Below are 23025 nucleotides of genomic sequence, written 5' to 3' on the forward strand. Positions count from 1 at the left end.
TTTGGCTTTGGAGAACTCTCCATGCTCCTTAATCCAGTCCAAGGTTCTGACTCTGGAAAAGGGTAGGGAAGGATTGTGCCCTGTGAAATCCTGACCTCATCTTGGAACCTGGAAAATCTTCCAGTGATTTTTCTTATCCCGCATCTAATTTTTCCAAACTTGTTTGAGATCAAGATAAAGCACACCCATTTACAAGGTGTGACTCCTGGCTGACGTCATTCACCAGCCACTTCTTGTACTTGAGGGTCCTAAGATGACATCTCTAGCCCAGGCTGAATCTCCCAACTGCTTTTCCAGGTCTTAGTTGGTATTTATATTCTTCTTTTCCAAAAAAAAAGAAATATTGGAGTACAATTTGTGATAGTCCGAGAACAAGCTTGATAAAAAGCTTTCATTACTAAATACAGTAACCTTTTCATGGTGCTTGTCACCTTTGATTGCTTTCAAAGACTCCTTGTGGTGACTCTTTTATCTCTCCCATAAAAACCCATATCTGGCTAAAGGCTGAAAAATAGCAAGTACGTTTCTTTCTAACCACCCTGCATTCATTTGGGGTGGAGATGATTAGAGGCACAGTTAATCGCTAGTAATATAAACCCTAAGATCGGAGCACATGGGGTTCTTTTGCTCCTCAACAGAGTGCTTTTGTAGCTAGTTTTTGAGCACAGACACATCTCCTTTATTTTTACATACAGAGCTTTCTTTGACATACAAGCCAAAAATTTACTTGAAGCAACCTAAACAGTATGAGAGAGAATGTCTGTCTGTTTTTTAAACACTGAGCATTACAGAGTATACTTACGGCATAATATAGGTATGTTCCATATAGAACAGCTGAACGTAGGCAATTTATTAAGTAGGAAGTGAACACAACATGCTTTTTAAATTCACTTACAGTATTTTGGATCCTTGATGTTCTTACCATCCAAGAGTCTCTAATGCTAGGTTTTGACATATGAATCAAATAGGATTGATAATAGAGTTTTCTTTTGTCTTAGCTACGATTTAAGAAATTTTATGTGTATATGTTTGTTCCAAAAATAATTTAAAATGGCTGATCAGAAATACATTCAGTAATGTATGCACAAAATAAAGAATTAAGGCAAACGTAGAATATGTAAGAAAATAAAATTAAGCTAATGATAAAGTTACTACAGAAATGTATCTTGTGAGGTTCACCTATTTGGTCTACTACTATACATGAGAAGTACACATGAATTTAAATGAAAACTCTAGTATTAATTATCATTCACATCTCTTTTCATTGCCCTAGAGTTCTTAACTGTGCCCAAACAACACTAACTTTTCACCAACTGTTTATTTGAGTTTATGAATTAGCAAGTCCAGTGATATCTTCCTTGACTCTTCCTGACCTTTAGTCATTTCACTTCCAATTAGCGTGTCATCCATCAGAGGTTGATGAAGGCAAAAAGATGTGTGAGTCATGCCGGCTCATTTTATTTCTTGGTTAAAAAATAGAGGCTTGGAAAGGGGTGGGGGTAGGGGGTTGGAGTAGGGCAGTTAGATGTTATTAGGACAATTTGGAAGAGAATAAAGAAGAAATATTTAAAATTTGTGATTTTTAATTATCAAAATCATCACAAGTGAAGGAATTTATATAGACATCTTGTTAAGGCAAGCTTTCAGAGAATGTCTAACATTTCTTGATATTGAAGATTCCCTACACTTACAAAATTATAAGCCTCAATGTCCAAGGTACTCAGGATCAGAAACTTCATAGAAAGCCTCTTGATCAGACAAACTTGAACACATCATTATCTAGAAATAAATGAAAAGAATGCAAAGCATTAAAGAACACAGTTGTTCAACAATATGGCAAATATATCAAACCAATAGCTTCTATGTTGCTATTAAAACTATAAAAGTTGCATAAACAGAGAAAAGTATTTATCATAAAAAATTATCATGAATAGAATATTTATGATAAAAATATGAGAAAAATGAAAACTGGTATGTAAACTATAAAATATGTAAAATATCTAAGGTAGACAAAGAATAAAGGTGGTGCATAAAAACAGTATAGTTATAGTGGGTTGACTAAGATGATGAATTTCTTTTCTTTCTCACAGTATTTTTTGATGTTTTGTCATTATCAATATAATTGAGGAGAAGAAAAGAAATGAAAACAAAAGCTTTCACATGAAGAATATTTTTTACAGATTTTACTGAATAATGTTTACTTTCGACTCGTTAAAATGTGATTTATTTTTTAAGTGTAAAATTTACAGACTCATGGCAGATCATCTAAACTGTTCTTCTTGCCATTAAAATGTGCGTTTGGGGGGTATTTCTGTGTACAGAAATGTATACAGGCAAACTCAATGATCTTCTTCTCTTCTTCATTCAAATTCTTGTTTTTCTTAGGGATTGCCATGGGAGTCTTGATTCGAGAATACAGCAAACTCTCTAATCTGGAGAAATTCTACTTTGCTTTTCCTGGAGAAATTCTAATGAGGATGCTGAAACTCATCATTTTGCCGTTAATTATATCCAGCATGATTACAGGTACCTTGAGAAAACTGATGTTCTTTGTGATTATTTAAGGAGCCGTCACTTAAGTTGTTTTCTTCTAATTATGGAAAAAATCGAAATGCATTTGATGCATCACACGCATATAGACACTCCCTCCTCACTTGTAAAGTATATGTTTGCTTGAGTGGAAATATTTCATCATTCACAAAATGGCGTTGCTTTGTGGCATTGCTCTGCCTCTGGCACTGTCCACCACAGCTCGGATCTTCATTTGACCAGCCATATGCTGTCTGGTAAGGAAGACGCCATTTTCAAATATATTATAAATAAAACTCTATCCAGGACACAGAAGGGGAAAAAAAGGCATATTTGGTCACTGAAATGTCAGCCAGTGTCCTCAGGCGAAATGTAGTTGTCAGTTTGGATCATGTTTTCAGTAGTACACTCATTTGTTTCCCAACTGCAGCCATCCTGCCCTCTACCCTCTCAGCAGCTCCTTCAGGGTCCCTCTGTCCCCTTGCCTCACCCCTTTCCATTCCTCCACAGAACTCAGAACTTGCTACATACCTGCCCTGGAAATTTGCCCAGGAGACCAAGAGCCATATACTGTGGGAAAGGTTTAGTTATAGATTTGCACCATATTTTAAATGCCTACTATTTTAAAATCTGAACTTGTGACAGTTATATTTGGAAATGATTTTCCCCTTATTGATCATTATATTACAGGGTCCCTTTAAAAAGCAAGCTCCCTTATGTAGATAGAGATTAATTTGGTTTACAAAAATGTCATTTGTCTGGGTATGGTAAGCTTCCCGGTGCATTCCACAGTTTCCTGTATTAAGTTTCTTATCTTAATTCTGGCAGTAGGTAAAAATGTGGCATGACAATCACTGGTGTTGTTGGCTTGAAAATCAGGGTTGTATGTAACTGTGTAATTAGGAGTCTTGACTTGTGCTCTTCTAGAACATTTTTCTCCACTACCACTGAGGTGACCTGGGACTCATCTCTATAGAGTACTGGACCTTGGCTGGGTAAAGGGAGGGTGGGTGTCAGGATCTGCTCAATTCAGCATCTGCATTGCTTGAAGAGCTGTAGATGTGGCTATTGAACTTTTCAAGTGTCAAACTCCAATCAGACTAGAATCCCTTGGGAGCCTTGTTCTTAACTGGTGTTGGTGTTCTTGGCTTATTAGAAACCTAAAGAGAGCATTTAATTATTTTTATTTATGCATTTAATTATGTTTAGAAATGCCTGGCTTCTTTTAGGCTCTGCAGCCTGAGGGCCAAACCAGCAGACCAGTTGTTTCTACCGTATAATGTTTGTTTATTTGTTTAACTTTAAATTATTATCAACATTTAAAATTTGGAAGATTTCATGTAAGCATCCAGATTTCTGGCTTCCTCTGAAAAATATTAAGATCAGGAAACACTGGATCCATGTGCCCACACACCAGTAGTGGTCTGGAGCTGAAAGACAGCTACTCTGTTTAGTTGGAGCAAATGCATTTGAGGATACCACAGTCCCCACCACTCCCTATTGCCTAATACCTTATCCACTTAAGTCATTTACATTACCTGCTGGCCTCTGTAGGCATTGCCATTACAACCCCTTAGAATTTTCTCAAAGTCAAAAATTCTTAATCTTTTCTTACGGTCCTTTGAGAACGTGATGAAAGCTTTGGGCTCTCTCCCAAGAAAAATATTCACAATTGTACATATATACTGTATTTTGCATGCAAGTGCACAAAGTTCATAAACCAAGTGATGAGCGATACTATTTAAATCTTTGTCTATGGAGGAAGGTATGGAAGGGTGATCCAAATTAGGCAGCAAATCCAGAACTCATGCAGTAAACCAGGTTTTAGAGGAAAAGGTAAAAATACAGGAATGAATATACTAGTTGTATAATATTGGATGTTTGAAAATATGTACTGCACTTGGCAGTCAATAACTAGTGAGGTTTTTGTAGTCTGGCTGTTTTAGATGCTAGCTCAGCCTTGCAAATCATCTAGGGAAATAATTTGCAACCCTCAGCATTCCACTCACATAGCCCAGCTGCTTTTTGAAGCTATAGCACAGGTCTGGAAATTTCTACATTTTTCCTTTACCAACCCCCAGCAGTTAAACAGGAATTAGAGAGAGCAGAACCACTACCCATTCTTTTGACATGGAGCAATAAAATGGTCAAAGATTCAGGGGACATGAACAAAGCAGGATGGGAACAATGGAGCCATATTCGTGTTTTAAATTGTCAGATTAAAAGGCAATAAGTAATGAAACTGGTGTTGGCAATGTTGTGGGTAAATGGGCTCATTCATACATTTTGGTTACTGTATTAATTGGAACAAACTTTATGAGGGGGCAGTTTGGGACATGTTCTGATCTTTCCACTTAGTAATTCTACTTCCCCAAATTTATCATAAAGAAATAATCAGAGATATGTTCAAATATTTAGGTACAAGGATGTTCATGGTACCTTTTTTTATAATGGTGATAAATTACAAGCAATCTAAATGTAAGTTAGGATTCTATGCAACTATTAAAAACTTTGGTTTGGAAACATACATATTGACATGTGGAAATGTTCCTAATACAGTCTGCAGTAGGAGGATGAAACAAAGTACACAACAGGATGTTGTGTACTACCCAAATTTTATTAAAATTTATATACATTTTTAAAAGTTGGGATCAAAATCAAATGTTAACAGTGGTTAGATCTGGATGGTAAGAACACACGATTCATTGCACTTTCTTTACCTTTACAAGGGGAGCACATGTTATTTTTGTTTGATTGTTTGTTTTGTTTTTTCTTTTCTTTTTTAAGAATGGATTTTGATTTTAAGGGATAGATTCTGCTCTGTGCTCCTCTGACCTTGCCTCTGGTAGTTTCCCTGCTCCTCTCCTCCCCAGCTATGCTCCCTGTCCCTGCAGCTCAGCGCCACCTTTACCCTGCTGTGTGGTCCTTCCCCCAAACCCTGCAGTAGTTCTCAGCCTCCCCACCCAGCTCAGAGCCAAGAGGGTAAAGTGGAGGATGGCCATGGAAAATACACAGGAAGAGCAGTTTTCACGTTTCAAAAGCCTTAATAATCCGGTGTATCTATAGCTTATTTTATACATTTATTAGACCAAAGGGTGAAGCATATTGGAAGCTGAGAAAGTTGAATGAGTCCCCTAAGGATACACAAATTAGAGGTAGAGACAGCGAAATTTGAGTCCCCAGACTAATAATTTATGCTTCTGCGTAAAAGAAACTCTCTTGCAAAATTAGCAGGTAGGAAAAAAAAACGTCTGCCATCAAAGCCTCTGCTGACATAAAAATACTTACTTTATAGTTATTCTTTTTTAATGGGAAGAATCCCTCTTCATGTGATGATGAGGGTAAGATGTCGTGTTAGGGAAATTTGAATATAGACTGGCTGTTAGATGGTATCAAGAAATTGTTGATAATATTTTTAGAAGTGATAATGACATATAGTTATATAAGAAAATATCCTTTTTTTTTTAAGATGCGTATGGAATTATGTAGGAATGAAATGACATGATGTCTGGAATTTGCTTTCAAACAGGAAAAAAGAGAGAAGGCACAGTAGATATAATCTCAAGGCATTTCCAGAGACAGGCGATGTAGGCACTAACAGACAGAATCCCACCTGTAATTTATCTCCTGAGGGACACACTCATGCCATGCCGTGGAATATCTGTGCTTGGGCCCTGTGACATTTAGGTTTGTAAGCTGTATTTATATCAGAACACTAGGGAACTAGCAGGAGGAATGACTTACCAAACATGCCTGAGAATTGTGGCTGTGGAAAATCCTGGTCCAGGTATCACCAGCCAGTGAGTTTAAATTCAGGTCACATTTTCTTTAATACCCAAGTTTTGATGACTTGAGCCTCCTATGACCAGCACAGGAATGGAACAGCACCGCCACTCCTGCTCCCAGAGGTTCCCTGAGCATCTTTTGAGGATACTATCTTAGTTGTGCTCAGGATGAGGCCCCATCTCTTCCACTCCAGCCTCTTTGCCACCATTGCCTGGGCCAGAAGTGCTCCACCGGGCATAGTTGCCTCCCCTCGTGTCTCCTTTGGCTACGGACACCCATCTGATCCTGAGGAGCTCCCCACTTTGCTGCTGCATCCTAAAGTAAGAGCAAGAACTTAATTCTCCATAGCACAGCCAAGACTAGGCTGCTACTTAGGACAAACCTTTATGAAAGGCCAGGGGATGAGAGCAGGTGAAGCATCAACGGTGACATCCAGCTGCTCCCCAAAGGAGTTCTTCCAAGAGCCCCAGGGTCCCTTAAGAAGAGTGCACCTCTGCTTAGCTGTCGGCCCACCTCCAGGAGGCTAGGGTCAACTTATGCATCCATAGGAAGATGTTCCAAGCATTGTCGCACCCCATATGCCACCAACCAATACTAGGTTCTAAAAAGGAAAACTTTCGCCATCACACAGGTCTTCCTGTCCTGGCCCAGAAGCAACCTCTTCCTGGGATGATCACCATTGTGGAATATCCGCTTCAGAGGAAACCCCCCTCACAGCCACAAGGGGATGGTCTTGCCTTTGTGGGCCCCATCAGGAGACTCACAGTAGAACGGATACCATTATGCTGGTTTGTGGCATACCCACCCAACTTGAAGGACTTAGGGTCTGTCTAGGTTGGGCTGTGCCAAGTCGATGCCAGTTCCTGTGCACAGTTCCTTCTCCAGAGCAAGGTGGTCATCTTATTCCAGTCCTGTAGCATCTTATTTTGGATTTCCTATAAATACTGGCTCCTCAAGAAGCAACACCATTTTACAGCTCAGTGCATTCCAAGTTTATACCAAGGCAAGAAAGCTCCCTCCTTTCCCTCCACCCGAAGCCACTGAGTCCCTGGGTCCTAGTACTGATTCCACCTCCTGGACAAGTCATGTTACTAAACATAAGACTTTGGTAGAAAACACTTATATTCTGTTTATCAGTGACTTTCCAGTGTCCACAAAGCACAGATTGGGTATTGGATTTACATTTGTGGGAAGCTTCTCTAAAGATGAATTTAAGACTCCACCCTTACAAGATTAAAAAATAATTGCTCCAGACTTTTAAATAGTTGTCGCTCTAGCTGCTACATCAAGATTTCAAAATTTTCAGGGCTTGATCTCAACTCTGAGGAGAGAAGCTTTCCACTACTTTTTAACCAAGAAAAAGAATTTAAAGCTTTATAAAGGCTTAGCTATAAACGGTATTTATTAAACAACAGCCAGATGTAAAATACATATGTGAGTTGGTTTCCTTTCAAGCAGGGGTCTGCAAGCTATTCTTGTAAAGGACCGGATAGTGAATATTTTAGGCTTTTTGAGCCATGTGGTCTCTGTCCAACTACCCAACTGGTTGTCACAGAAGTGCAGCCATAGATAATATGTCTTGGGTGTGGCTGTGTGCCAATAAAACATGTATTTACAAAAGTCAGGAGGCCATCTGGCAACTGACCCCTGCCAAGGTGAAAGACAAGACTAGATTCGAACTCTCAAGATACAATCTAATTGAGGTGGAATCTCTGTGACAAAAGAAACCAACATACCAAGCAAATACTACTCACACCAAGCAATGAATATAAATGCCCTGAAGAGACACTGAAGAATGGAGGATGGGGCAGGATAAGTGAAGTCAGTCAGAGTTTTTGGAGACCCCTATTGTTAAATTCAGGCTTTGCAAGGATGACACACTTAGATCCTTTGGGCTGGGAAAGGCAGTTTTTTAAGACTATGTATTCATTTACTCATAAGCAGCTGTGTACCTGGATACCATCCCACATCCTCCAGTAGAAAAGACTGTGCCATGTGCCTCCCTGAAACAGGGTTCAGTTTAATTCAACAAACATTAATTAACCCCAGTTGTGTAAAAACAGACAAACAGAAAACCACCTATGAGAGGGTGAGGTTCCTGCCACCCACCTGGTCATGGATCCCAGGTCTTCTGCTAGCCAGATCCATGAGTCCTCGTGTTTGCAAGAAGGTAGAAGAGTTGAAGATGCATATATTACTTGGTTGTACAGCTTGCTATTAGGTCACTAAGAGCATTAATGTCAACTTCAGCTATGGGGGAAAGTATGCATGCTTTTGCTGAAACATTGATAGGTTTTGATACAGTTCCCTCTCTGTGAAAATTGCCATTTCAAGGTGGATTATAAACTTAAAACTCCACTCTGGGAAAGATAAGTTTGTAGCCTAAGACTATACAGACTGACAATGAAATTCTTGCTTCATTTGCAACATCTGGAACCACTGGGCTCTTCCTGCATTTTAAGTGCCTCCTGTCCTTTCCCCAGCCTTGTTGGGGAACCAAGAAAATAAGATGGCCTAAGCAACTTTGTACATGTGAATTAAACATTTCCCTAAGATAATCAAGAAATTTTGTGTTGAGTTAGAACATAGCTATTGCAGCCAGAGGACTTATTAATATTAACTTGATGTCTACAATGCCTTTTCTCCTAAGAAGGAAGGGACACATAGTGTATAAGGAATGGAGTTCCCACAGTGAACTTACCACTTGCCACCATAATAAGATGAAAAGCGGCAAGAGATAAATATGCCTGCTTCCATCTCTCTGATGCCCAGAGGATCAACCATGCATAAGCTTTCCTTCTGCCTACACCAGTGCTAGACTGGTTCACAGCTCTGTTCAACTATCAGTTAACCTGATTTTGTTTCTGAAAAAAAGGAGTGAGAAACCATGTAGGGATTCTAAGGAACCTCCTATGTGTTGAATGCATGGACCTGGGAGACCATTCATTCATTCCATCATTGATGTCCCAGGCTCCATGCTAGGCACACAAGATATAAAGATAAGTTCTATTCCAGCAAGAAAGAGAGAGTACGTTACAGTGCTGTGTGATAAGTGGGAATAAGGACAGCAGAGGGGACATTGGGGTGGAGTGTTGAAGAAAAGAATCAGATGAAGGGGGCAGGCATTCCAGGCAGAAGAAAATAGCAGATGGCATGGCAGCTTGTGAGGACATTGACTGGAATGCTGGAAACATGGGGAGAAGGGATGGGAATGGAGGGGTGAGCATGTGACTTCATGGGTTTGTGTGCCTTCCTAAGGGGTCTGGACTTGGGCCTGTAGGCATGGGGAAGCAAGTTACAGTGGTGGCTCCCACCTGTGCCATTCTCTACACAAGGACGGCCTGAGCAAGCTTCAGGTGGGGAAGTATTGTTAAAGAAAAAAAAAATTCAATGATAGTTATAAGGACAGTAAGGCAAACTTTCTTCAGGACCGTCACAATAGGTGTAGGGACACTGCAATGGATTTTGCAGTGGGGGAGAGAGATTGGGCTCCACTCTGAAGGAATACAGCATGAGTAAGTGGGAACTGATAGCCAAAAAGCAGGGTAGTGGGATCAGTGGATGGAAAATGACTAAGAGGAAAACATCAGGGGGAAGGGGGAATTCTGGCTAAAACGAGCTAACAGGATTCTTGCTGAAGACAGACCAGGGTGGTCAGACATCACCTGGGAGACGGTGGAGGATGAGAAACCTGATTAGATATCAAGAGTGATCAGATGTCAAAGGTTGGGAGTTCTGGTTCAACTGACTTAGCAGAGTTCTTGCTAAAACTATATTTTACCAGGAACTGCATAGATGGGCCTAGGAGAAGGTTCAGGAGCCTGACTAAAGTGTGGTCAAGCAAAAAAGCTTGGCAGTATCAATTATGGAGGGGCAGGAGAGTCTAGTGGCTAAGCGTGCAGACTAAGGAACCAGACTGCCCAGGTTGGAATCTTGGCTCTGCCATTTACTAGCTGTGAAAACTTGAACAAGTTACTTAAGTTGTCACCAACTGTAAAATAGGGAAGTATTAGTACTATGTCATGGTGCATTTAAAGTGTTATATAATTTTTTTATTTACTTTTTTTTGTCTGATAGTGTCAGAAGTTTCTAGCAAGTCCCTGAATTGGCATCAGAAACTACAGGGCCAGTATTAGAATTGAGCCATACATTTGCGAGTGCACACCATGCATTCATTCTGGAAATGAAAACAATATAAAAAGACTTACTCTGCCACTAGTTGATAAAGTTCACCAGCATACAAGTAGCTTCTACCCAGAAGCCTAAGCTACTAATTTTACAGGATAAGGAGAAGCAAAGAAAGAGCTCAATAATAATTAGGTCGTGGTAGAAAACCAGGGAAGTTTCACTGAGCTGTTAGCTATCCTGATGTCACAGCACGGACTTTGAAGAGAATGGCGGAGTTCCTCAGATCCTCTGAGGTGTGTTGAATGCTCTTATTGAACAATAAGCCTCCTATGAAAGCTCCTGGGGTCTTCTGAAAAATTGGTCCAAACTACAAATACCACCACAATCCATGGTATTAAAAAAAAAAAAAAAATAGAAAAAACCCAGCTCCCGGACTGCTGAAGAACTAGGAGACCAGCCCACTGCTTCTTGACACGTGTTTTGAACATCAAATGTGGACCGGCTGACAGAGGCTACAAAGTGAGAGCCTTCGGTTGGTTCTGTCTGAGGACCAGTTTATTTTGTTAACTTCACAGAATAGTCTGGGGAGTGATATAACCTATTTTAAGGAAATTCTTTGTATTAATGTCTCTAAGAAAAACAGATGTCATAGGTGAAGTGTGCACAGAAATATGTTTTGCATACTCCCTCTGCCTTTTCTCTTCCCTTTTAATATCCCAGGGGTATTTATCCAGACTGCAGAGATTTCCCTGTGCCCTGGATTAACAAAGTGAGATCCTATCCAGCCTTGTCTTCCTGGGAAATGATCTTGTTTATTTAATCTTCATAGCAACCCAATGAAGTTGTAAAGTGGGTGGGACCTTATCTTCATCTTTAGAGATGAGAAAACAGGAGGTTGAAGAGAGATTAGCTGCTTTCCCAAGATCACACAGATCAGAAGGGTAGCACCTGGACTGATGCAGAGTCTCGAGTTCCATTCTGGAACATTCTACTGCCTGGGGACCAGAGCCTGGGAAGAAGGGTCTGGAGCAGGCAGCCATACATAAGTAGGTTATTCATTCAGTCAACACATGTTTATCAAGCTCCTCCTATGCGCTCGGCACTGGGTGTATGTTGGTGAACAGGCAGATATCTAGGTCTCCTGCCCTTGAGCTTACAATCTAGAGATAAAGATTAAATGCTGAGCCCATTGATAAAAATTGTGAAACCTGTTATGAACAGAATGCCAAGTGAGGAAACCAGGGGAGCCTGATTCAGCCTGGAGACTTAGGGAAGGACTCTGAGGAAAGGACTTAAAAGTAGCCAAATGAAAGGTAGGGAAAATCAGTCCAGCAGAGGGAAGAGCCTGTGCAAAAGCCTTGAAGTGGGAGGAATTTCCGTCTGTTCTGGAAGAGCAGCAGGAGGAGGGCGACACCACGGGGAGGTGGCGCAGTTGGGGCTGGAAACAGGCAGGCACCCTCCCTGCAGGGTCTCGTTAGCCCAGGTAAGGACGGGGTAAGGACTGTCTGTTTTATCCTCAGTGTTTTATACCCTCATGCGAAATGGCCTGATTTAAGTTTTCAAAAGATCTCTGTAGTGACAATGTGATGAAGGAATACAGGATTATGGAAGGAGTGAGGGAATGAATGAGTTAACACTTGTTAAGTGTCTTCCATTTGCTCAGTACCACTTCCTATTGATCATTTCATTCAATAATAATGGAGGCTATAGTACAAATTAAGTTCTGGGCACTGTACTAGGCGTGTTACAGATATTATTTCTAATCCTCACAACAACCGTACACTCTGTTGTTCACTTTGCTCCTCACAATTACCCTTTAGGAGATAGAGACATTAAAACCTCCATTTTAGGGCCAGCCCTGGTAGCGTAGTGGTTAAGTTCGGCGTGCTCCACTTCGGCAGCCTGGGTTTGGTTCCCAGGCACAGACCCACACCACTCATCTGTCAGTGGCCACAAAAAAGGAAAAGCAAAGAGGAAGATTGGCAACAGATGTTAGCTCAGGGCAAATCTTCCTCAGCAAAAACAAACAAAGAAAACCCTACCATTTTATAGATGGGGAAACTGAGTCTGGGAGGAGAAGGCTGGGATTTGAGCCCAGTGTGTCCCCTTCAAAGGCCATGTTTGTTTCTCTCCATGCTGACAGAGAGACAGGATTCATCGAATAAGAGGGTTTTAACTCCTTTGCAACAGTGAGTTTCTTGGATGTTGTGTCCATTCACAGTTGTGAAGCACCATCAGATGCCAGACCAAAAAAACTTCCAATAACGGAGTTAATTCTGACACGTTAATGGCAAGGTAGAGAGAGATTGTCGCGAAAACTTTGTTCTCCAGTGGGTGGTAGCTTAATCGTAGAGCTCTCAGAGGAGTCTTTTGCCCTCGGTGTTTATTTTTAAAACATGCTATTGTTTAGCGCATGGCAACTGCTTCCTTTGTAGTGTTTTTATAAAAAGTTCTAATAGACTATTACTGCTTTGGCCAGGAGCCAGTACCCCAGCTCATCAGAGCCGCCTCCCGTGGTGAAAAAGCAAGCGTGGTTTCTTAAAATAAAGAGCTAGCAGGTGCCCCAACTTCTGAGGACAACCTTGGATTGTATCCTTGTTTCTAGGCCACACCCCAGCCCCAAATTGTGCCTGGTTTTAAAGGACAATTCTGGGCTCACTGGTAACTGGACGTGCAAAAGGAAAATCAACAATCAATGGCAGTGGTAAAAGATGGTAAAGCAGACTTTATTCGGGATCATTGAGATACCTGTAGGGACCACTGCAATGGGATTTTGCAGTGGAGAAGAGACATTGGGCTCAACTCTGAATACAGCATGGGCAAGTAGGAATTGATAGCCAAGGAGCAGGGTGTGGGTCAGAGGATGGAAAATGACTAAGAGGAAACATCAGGAGGAAGGGGGATTCTGGCTAAACCAAGCTAACAGTATTCTGGCTGAAGGCAGGCAAGGGTGATCAGACATCACCTGGGGGATTGTGGAAGATGAGGAACCTGATCAGATATCTGGGGTGATCAGATATCAAGGGTAGGGGGTTCTGGTTAAACTCCCTTAGCAGGGTTCTTACTAAAACTGGATTTTGCAGGAAGTGCACAGATGGGCCTAGGAGAAGGTTCAGGAGCCTGACTAAAGTGTGGTCAAGCAAAGAATCTTTGTCAGAATCCTGCTCATCTTGTCCTGGCCAATTCAGGTGCTACCTGCTGCAAGTTACTTCTGGTCACCTCAGCCTGGTGACAATTCTGGCTCCTCTGCAAGCCCATGGTACCTGTCCTCTGCACCAGTGCTTTGCAAAGCATCCAGTTTTTAAACTGGTTGGGAAAGATCCAGTTTTTAAAATTTCCAATCACAGATCAATAATCTTTGTAAGCTATAATAAAAATGAATTACTAAAAAAAGATATAAAGAACGAAGACATACAAAATGCCTGCCCTACTTTTTATTACATTTAACAGATGTAAAATTACTGTCCAATTGCTATAAACACTTTTAAACACTTATCTTTGATTTCTATGCAGATCCTGTTGCACCTGCTTTGTAATGCACAGTCCCCTCTCATTTGTCAGTTCCCAGAGGACAGGTATCAGCTCCCAGAAGAAATGAGTTCTGGGGGTGGGACTGTAAAGAGAGGCAGTCGTCTGGACCTTGCCAGACATGAGGCATGGCCTGAAAGCAGAGAATCCAGGTGGCTATTGAGAATAAAACCCCAGTACAAGCAAGATGATGTTTCACCTGTTTGGGACTAAGGTGGGTGTGCCATCTGACCTCCCCCCAGTAAGGGATGGGGGCCGTATTCTTTTTTTTTTTTTTTTGTGAGGAAGATCAGCCCAGAGCTAACATCTGTGCAAATCCTCCTCTTTTTGCTGAGGAAGACCAGCTCTGAGCTAACATCCATTGCCAATCCTCCTCCTTCTTTTTTTCTTCCCCAAAGCCCCCCAGTAGATAGTTGCACGTCATAGTTGCACATCCTTCTAGTTGCTGTATGTGGGACGCAGCCTCAGCATGGCCAGAGAAGCAGTGCGTCGGTGCGCACCCGGGATCTGAACCTGGGCCGCCAGTAGCGGAGCGTGCACACTTAACCGCTAAGCCACCAGGCCGGCCCCGTATTCTTAACCACTATGTCGTTCTGCCTCTATCCATGTGCTACAAAATCCTAGACCAGCACTGCCCAATAGAGTTTCCTGTGATGATTGAGATGTTCTCTGTTTGTGCTGGCCATTGCAGTAGCCACAAGCTACATGTAGCTATGTATCCCAGCTCCATCACTCACCAGTGTAGGGTCTCGGCATACTACTTTGCCTTTCTGAGCTACAGCTTTCTCCTCTGTAAAATGGGGATAATAGTGCCTACCTCATAGGGTCATAGTGAGAAGTCAGGGAGATGATGCACTTAACATGCAGTCGTTGCTCAATACACAGTGTCTATTGTCATCATTATCATAATTTTTATTATAATTATCATCCTCATTATTATTGGCAAGTGGATGTTTAGACCATCCAGACAGGCATTTTATATTTATATTAAGTTCAGTAATGTTCCTACGTTAGAGGTTTCCAAAGATGAGGCTATTTCCCTGCATAAGTTCCCTCCCTCTACAGTGGTCCCCACCCCATCCTCAACAACTTATTATAAATCAGCCAAGAGCCTGGATTTGAGGACCAGCCCTCCCCCTGATCAGTGATGACTGGAGAGGTAGAGGGGTAATTCTGGAGATGTAGAGAAGTACACTTGTGGATTTGAATACATTTCTGATATATCCAGAATTGTAGGATTGAGGTAGATTTGAGGAATGGGGAAGAAAGCTCTTTCTAAAAGTACAGTAATTCCCGCGTTATCCATGGTTTCACTTTCTGCAGTTTCAGTTACCCGAGGGCCAAAAATATTAAACGGAAAATTCCAGAAATAAACAATTTATAAGTTTTAAATTGCACGCCATTCTGAGTAGCGTGATGAAATCTCGCGCCATTCGGCCTGGGATGTGAATCATCCCTTTGTCCAGCATATCCACACTGTGTACACTACCCGCCCATTAGTCACTTAGTAGCCATCTTGGTTATCAGATCGACTGTCGTAGTATTGCAGCACTTGTGTTCAAGTAACCCTTATTTTACTTGATAGTGGCCCAAAGCATGAGAGTAGTGATGCTGGCAATTTGGATATGCCAAAGAGAAGCTGCAAAGTGCTTCCATTAAGTAAAAATGTGAAAGTTCATGACAATAAGGAAAGAAAAGAATCGTATGCTGAGGTTGCTAAGATCTACAGTAACTTTTATTACAGTACATTGTTATAATTGTTCTATTTTATTATTAGTTATTGTTGTGTCTCTTACTGTGCCTAATTTATAAATTAAACTTTATCATATGTATGTATGTAGAGGAAAAAAGATAGTATATATAGGGTTTGTTACTATCTGCGGTTTCAGGCATCCACTGGGGGTCTTGGAAGGTATTTCCTGTGGATAAGGGGGCATGACTTTAACTATAAGATAGTTGCTTTACTCCAGGAGAGAGTAGCTGGCTGACTGCTTTGGGGATGTATTTGTTTAAGATATTTCCACCAAGAATCTCATTATTATGAAGCCTTTAATTGCCAGCTGGGTCCTGGAATAGAAGCAGAGGCACCAGCCCATGGCCAAATCATTAAGACAAATTAAGACATATTAACATGTGCTGGAAACAATTACCCACATAGATTTAATTTGTTTCACTGCTGGAAGAAAATCCTGAGAGGGCATAAAACACATACCAGAGAACAGTTCTGCAGCCACCCTGTGAACCTGTCACTTGTCAGCACCTTAGGGGCTGGGAGCTGCTTAAATTGAACGTCTACCGAAGAACAACATATCTGAAAATACATCCTCTATTGAGTCAGAGTTACAAGTGCTTATACAGATTACTTGGAGTTCTGTTAAATTGGTGATTTTCTTGGTTCTTTTTTTTAACCTACCATTATTGTTATAAATAATTATTTTAATTGTTCATCAAAATAATGTACAGAGCTCTAAAATGGAATAGATACATTTTATAATCATATAATATACGTAGCAAACTTACATATTTGCATTGTTGTTTGCTCTTTTTTTTAAGAAACTGAACTAAATATGACATAGTTCATTCGTTTCTGATTTGTGGCCTTCAGTGTCTCTTGATTTTATTGTTGTTGTTACCACTGTTTCTTGCAGACTTATTATTTTTAATTGTCTTACCATCAGGAAAAGAAAGTCTTCTCAGCACACCAAACTGCATTTTTCTAAAAGAAAGAGAAGAGATTCTATCATCAAGGTTATTCTAAGATGTGACTGTTGCAGTATGCCCATCATGTGGTAATTGCACAGTCTTGCCCCAGAGGTTGGTGAATGGGCCCTTAACAACATCCTGGAGTGGCTGCTAAAGAGGCCAGAGCCCCTTCTCTCAAAATATTAACTTCCACAGGAGCAATCAACAGTCGGAGGAATGACGTGTTTAGAGTGAGAAATGACTGTTTCTGTCATCATAATGATGATAGCTTCCTTACAGACTTTTCCTGTACATCAGATATATACAATTATATCTGAGGAGCATAATCCCCCAGTCACTTAAAAAAAATGGATAGGCCTTTTATAGTGTGAGGAGTGAATATAAAAGCTACTTGTGCTTGCTGATAGCCTACCAGTTTACTACCTTTTCCTTGGTGTTGCCTCATGACGACCTCTTTATTTTCCCTGCTACCTTGTACTTTAGGCTTTGCAAATGGCACGTGTGTTGAAGACTCAAAAAGTTGTTTTCTGTAAGGATCATTTGACTCTCAATGTGATTCTCCTTTTGGAAACTGGGCAGGGTAGAGTCTGAAACCGCCTCATGACGGCTTGCTGAAAATGTTTTGGTTGCCTCTCAACTTGCCCCATGTCCCACAAAGAAGCAGTCCAGTTAGAGAGCCGGATCATTTGACTCCATTTATACAAGCAAGGGTTTCTAGCAAGGAGGGGTATATGACTTCTACCCCTACAGCTATCCTTAGCATTCTAGACAACCTTTCATGCCCAGGCAACATTCAATCATTTTATCGGCAGCGAAAGACCATTTGAAACTAGATCTAACAATGTGGCCATAAGTCTCCTAAATTGTAAATTTAAAAATTGGGAATTTTATTTATATCCTACCTAAAACAAAAATTTTAAGATGCCTCACAATCAAAGCCATACACAATAAGGCTGTTAACATAGAAGCAATTTGAAAATCATGAAAAGAAGAAGGAAATATGCTAGCCAGGATGGATAATGAAATTACTGTGATTTATTATTGAATTTGGCCCTGAGATTATCTAAAGATCCAGCAATAAGTAGATGATTAAGTACATTATGGTACAGCCACATGACAGAAGATTATTGTAGCCATTAAAATTATCCTCAGAGTGAATTCGTAACAATAAGAAAAAATGTTTATAATACAATATTAAGAAGAGAGAGGATTAAAAACTATAAAATTACCTCAGCTATGTTTACAAAAAATTGAGAAAAAAATATTGGAAGAAAATTCACCAGAATATTAGCTATGGCTGATGAAATAAAGTGATATTTGTTTTCATCTTCATATTTTTTCTCTGTTTCAGATAACTATAATGAACATATATTACTTTTATAATCACATGTAAAAGTTATCTTTTTAGTTGAGACTGACCTTCCTGCCAGAAAAGGCAGAAAGGGAAACAATCATGATTTATACGATGTTCATTATGTGATGAAAGAACTATCTCAATTCTTCAAAATAGACTTTTCCCTGATACTGAATTCCAAGAGGGGTTATCAGCTGTTGAGGGATGTAACATACAAATTTTTATAAAGTTTTTAGAGTAAATGCAGAAGAGGAACTCATCCTGACTGTGTCTCATGACCACCCCCAAGAAGCCAAAGGCATGGCACCCACTGGCCATGCGGGTTAGCTAGGGGAACTTGTGCCTCACTAGGCTTCCATCTCTTAATTCTGTGTTTGGAATTTTGAAGTGCTTCTTTTGTCCATTGCATCTCATCCAAACAAAATGTGGGAGACAAGGCCAGCAGATGCAGAGAACAGCTCTCAGCTCTTTATTTCACACCTTAAGAACTGAATCACCACCGGTCCTGGAAATCAGTCTTTTAAAAATAATGTAATTTGACTTCTCCCTCTCAGGTGTTGCTGCACTGGATTCCAATTTATCTGGAAAAATTGGTCTGCGTGCCATCGTCTATTATTTCTGTACCACTGTCCTTGCTGCAATTCTAGGTAAAATTTATTTCGGAATCCTTATTCCTCTGTTTAATTGTGACTTTTTGTTTAAAAGTAGTTGGGCTTTTTCAAATGCACATTTTTTTTTTTAATCTGAAAGTAGTATTGTCAAACTACCATGAAGGTTTTTGGCTTAAAGTCTACATAGTACCTTTTATTTGAAGAAAATATGGTACTGACTGAATTTTAGCCATGGTACTACTTATTAATGTCTCCAGTAAGAAACAGAAAAGAGTGACAGTTCTATGCCTTATCAGGATCATTGGGTAGAAGGAAGTGAAGCCAAGAGCTTATATAATCCTTAAACTGAATAATTAGTCTATAATAGTGGAGTTGAGTATAATTACAAAGTATTTCCAGAAAGATAGCATTTCAGTGCATTTCAAATTTCACATAGTACCAAGAGCTATCAGCTAATAGAGTCTTGCCAAGTATAAATCCCATTTGAAAAAGGAAGAAAGTTCTAATTAGGGAATATAGCTGCTTTTGTACTTTGGGCATTCTTTTCTGAAGAAAGTGTGGTCCATCCTTTGTGACCTAGCCTGACATTTTAAGAAGGACTCCCAGAGTAGGAAGAGAGGAAGAGAATGTACTTAGATATTGCAGCCAGCGTGACCCTTGCAGCTTTGCTTTAATGAATTGATAAGAGGTGGTGAGGATGTGGTGAGGTTTTAGTGGTATTATACCAGGGAATCTAGGAGGGCCTGAACCCTGCCCTAAACCAAAGCCACATCTCCTCACGAGTGTCCTGAGGGAGGCAGACACAAAGAAAAAAGCTGGGCCTGTATCTCTTCTGCAACCCTGAGAGGGAAGAGTGGACCACTCCCACTCATGGCCCTTCTGTTGCCCAGTGACTTCTCCCACTAGCAAAACCAACCCATTCAGCATCCTGAAGTCCTGCCCCCCGTGGATCGACATTTCTCCTTGAGAGAAGCCATAAAGGGCATTTTTTCTTCTTAACTCCCCTCCAGTCAAACAACCTTCAATGCCTTGGTCTCTTCTACAGCCTCTCACCTCTGCTTGGACACCTCAAGGGAAAGGAACCCATTACCTCCAGAGGCCAGAATGGCGCTTTCAGACGCTCTTCCTTTAGATGAACTTCCCTTCCTTTAGAAGAACTATCTCCCCGTAACTCCTGTCTATTTGTCCTCATTCTATCCTCTGAGAGTCACACAGAAAAAGACTTTTCCCAACCCTAACCCTTTTTTGGGTTACACAACAGCTTTCCAGATATTTGAATGTTTATGGTATGGAAAAAAGATAAAGCTTGTTCTGTATGACCTCGGGAAAGTAACCTGCATCTGTGGGTAAAAGTTACAGAAAGATATTCAACAAGTGTCCTGAGTTAGAAAATGAATCACCCTCACCCCAACCCCTGCCTAGGCTGATCTCATAAGCTAAAGAAAAGGAAAAAGAATATTCTTATCAGCAGGTGTTTCCAGAAGCAATACTGGAATGCAGCCTCTTCATTTTTTAAAAAAACACAGGAAGAGTTCCTTCTGCTTCATTTAAGTGGAAAAGTAATTAAAGCAGTGCTGAGGTCCCAGCTGAGGCTCAGCATTTTGGCTGGACCTTGGGATCCCCTCCCAGTATTGCCTGGAACCACCACGCCTGCTGGTTCTAAGAAGGATGCACCAGGGGTGCCAGGTGCCCTATCTTAATGCTCTGTGGGTGCTATTGTTGGCTACAGGTCTTGTGCTGGCGGTGAGCATCAAGCCTGGTGTCACCCAGAACATGGATGAAATTGACAGGACAGGCAGCAGCTCTGATGTCAGTACAGTAGATACCATGTTAGACCTGATCAGGTGAGTGTCTTGCCAGCAGGGTGGCTTCATAGGCTTGCAACCGATGTTGTTTCACAGAATGCCATTCTTAGTTTAATGCTCCGCTGTCACTATCTTGAAATTTTTAATAATTTTTTAATTATTGTGCATTTTCATTTTGCCTTGGACCCCACAAATTACATAGCCAGTCCTGCTTGCCAAGTCATGGTTCCAAGAGAGAATGGAAGGACCAGGCTCATCTGTCAGCATTTAGGATAGACAGAGATGCAAAAACTATTCGTGTTGCATTAACATCCTAGGCTGGGTTGGGTAGTCAGTTCTGAAGCGCACTTGAAGAAATACATTTTTTAATTCTACAGGAGAAACCCTCTTATCTGAAGCAATCAGGGTCAGAAATTGGTCAGTTAGTGAAAAATAACAATTAAAGTGGAGAATCATAAAAAATGATACAGATATGCATTCTATATTTTGTTTACACTTAACACTTAAATGCATTTATTTGCCAGTATTTTGATGTAGGGCCAAGATCTTTTCTTTAAGCGTGTCAGTTGATTATAATTTTATATCATTAGTTGCATATGCTGCCCTTATAAATGCATCATCTACAATTTCCAGATTCAGTTTCCACGAAGTGGAGCAACAAAACCCTTAGAAATTGCAAAGAAAGCTGAGGGCTGAATCCTTCCATTTTTTATTTCAGTTGTCTTCTAATACCTAATTTAACCATAAAAATTTTAGTCATTTGCCTTGATTACGTTTCCAGGCATTCAGCTTAGTTTTTATAGAAACCACACCTTCCTTCTCACACTCATATTTAATTTACATAATTTTAATTCAATGATTATAGTGATATTTGCAATTGGCTCAAAGATTTTGGGAACAAATGCAATGGACTCTTAGTAAGCATACATTCTTATAAGGAAAACAGAAATGTGCAGAATAGTAAAGTCTCTTAACTGTGAGTGTCCACATGCCAGTACAGTTTCCCCAAGGACAGCAAGCATATCGGTTGCTCAGTGGAGCAAGGAAGTATTATGTGAAGGAGAGACAAGAAGAGAAACCAGAGTACTAATTCTATATTATCCTCATTTCCACTAATGTATTGGGTATAACCAAAAACAACACTTTTGCCTTAACATAATACTGCTTTTCATGTCTCCAACAGGAATATGTTCCCTGAGAACCTTGTTCAAGCCTGTTTTCAGCAGGTAATAATTATGCTCCCCTCTCCCCATTACCAATTAAGATTTTTTTCCTGGTGTGACACAAGAAATGAAATTAGCCCATCAAAAATAGCAGGAAATGTACCTGTGAATGGAGGAATTTTAGGTGACTGCTCTGTTATGTATTTTTCTGGCCACAGTGAATTGCATATCTTAGCTTACACTGCTTTTCCATTATGCTTTTTTGTCCCCCAGAAGGGCTCAAATAGAGCGAGTCAGGAACTTCTCAAACAATGGGTGTTTTAAAATGTGACCTCTAGTATCTATTTTTGGAGAACCACATTATATTTGTGAAGAAACTGAGACTGCCTGCAGCTGCAATGCGATGAAAAAAGTAGCCCTCCATCTCCTCTCCTTTCCCTCTCATGTTGGGAAATCAGTGTCTAACCCACATGAGTGGTTAGTGCTCCTGGTATTTGGTCTTTTCCTTAATCATTACATCCCCATTGCTGGCACTCTACAGAGCAATGTAACCAAGCTGTGATTTTTTCTCTAGGAAAGTTTAACAATCTCTTCACTCCATTTCCTTCAAGTCTTTTCTCTCGTTTATCTATGCACTTTAAGACAGCTGAGTCTATCACAAACTGCTGAATTCATTTACATAAATTACATAAACAGAGACCTCTGTGTATACCAACAAAAATGGCAATTAAATTGCTCCCTGCCGATCTCCAAGAGGCACAGAACCACCTCTATTTCAGGGGTGCCTTTGCGGCTCAGCCACAGTGATCATTTGTAAGTGTCTTGGTGTGTGCGGCGCCTTGTTGGAGTGACATTTATGCCTGGTGTAATGGTATACTAGCTCTTTCTTAAACCTCTCTGCTGAAGCTCTGCAGAATCAAACAGGGCTGAAGGAAGGACAATCAACAGAAATCTCACTCACGGAATAGCCCTAAAGGGACGGCTGATTTTGGAACAACAATATAGTTCTTGATGTTTATTAAAGTCATGGTGACTACATTTATCAAAGTAATGAGGTGTTTCTTCCAGGTTAAAAATAATAGATGAATAAATAAATAAATAGAAAAAAAATAATTGATTGGATCCATATAGAGTCTGTCTGTTAAAGCACCTACAATAAAACCTATACTTTCTTTCACATTATTGCTCCATTAATTTGTCCCTTATTATGAAAGTGAGGGAACATTTTGACATCATTGAATGGTGTCTGTGGGAGTCACGGGTTTGGATTTCTTGATCCCACTTTTGGTTCCAAAGTTCATGGGAGGTACTGTCAAAACCTGGAGTCAACAGAGGCGTCAGAGGTAGAACCCTTCAGTGGCACTTGTGCCAAAGTAACGTACTTCTGTGATTCAGCCTCAGACACTTAAAAAACTTTC

General features: G+C 40.5%; 1 protein-coding gene across 1 annotated transcript in view; it reads left to right on the forward strand.

Annotated features, from left to right (window-relative positions):
• The window catches only part of SLC1A1 (solute carrier family 1 member 1), a 71279-nt gene that overhangs the window by 30203 nt on the left and 18051 nt on the right, over window positions 1–23025 (forward strand). Inside the window, exons 2-5 of the mRNA XM_004440661.3 lie at window positions 2386–2526; window positions 18583–18675; window positions 20369–20483; window positions 21628–21670. Coding sequence (XP_004440718.1) covers window positions 2386–2526; window positions 18583–18675; window positions 20369–20483; window positions 21628–21670 — 392 coding nt within the window. The remainder of the gene's footprint in view (window positions 1–2385; window positions 2527–18582; window positions 18676–20368; window positions 20484–21627; window positions 21671–23025) is intronic.

The sequence above is a fragment of the Ceratotherium simum genome, chromosome 20 (genome assembly GCF_057802395.1).
Source record: "Ceratotherium simum simum isolate JZ-2026a chromosome 20, ASM5780239v1, whole genome shotgun sequence".
NCBI classification, from domain to species: domain Eukaryota; kingdom Metazoa; phylum Chordata; class Mammalia; order Perissodactyla; family Rhinocerotidae; genus Ceratotherium; species Ceratotherium simum.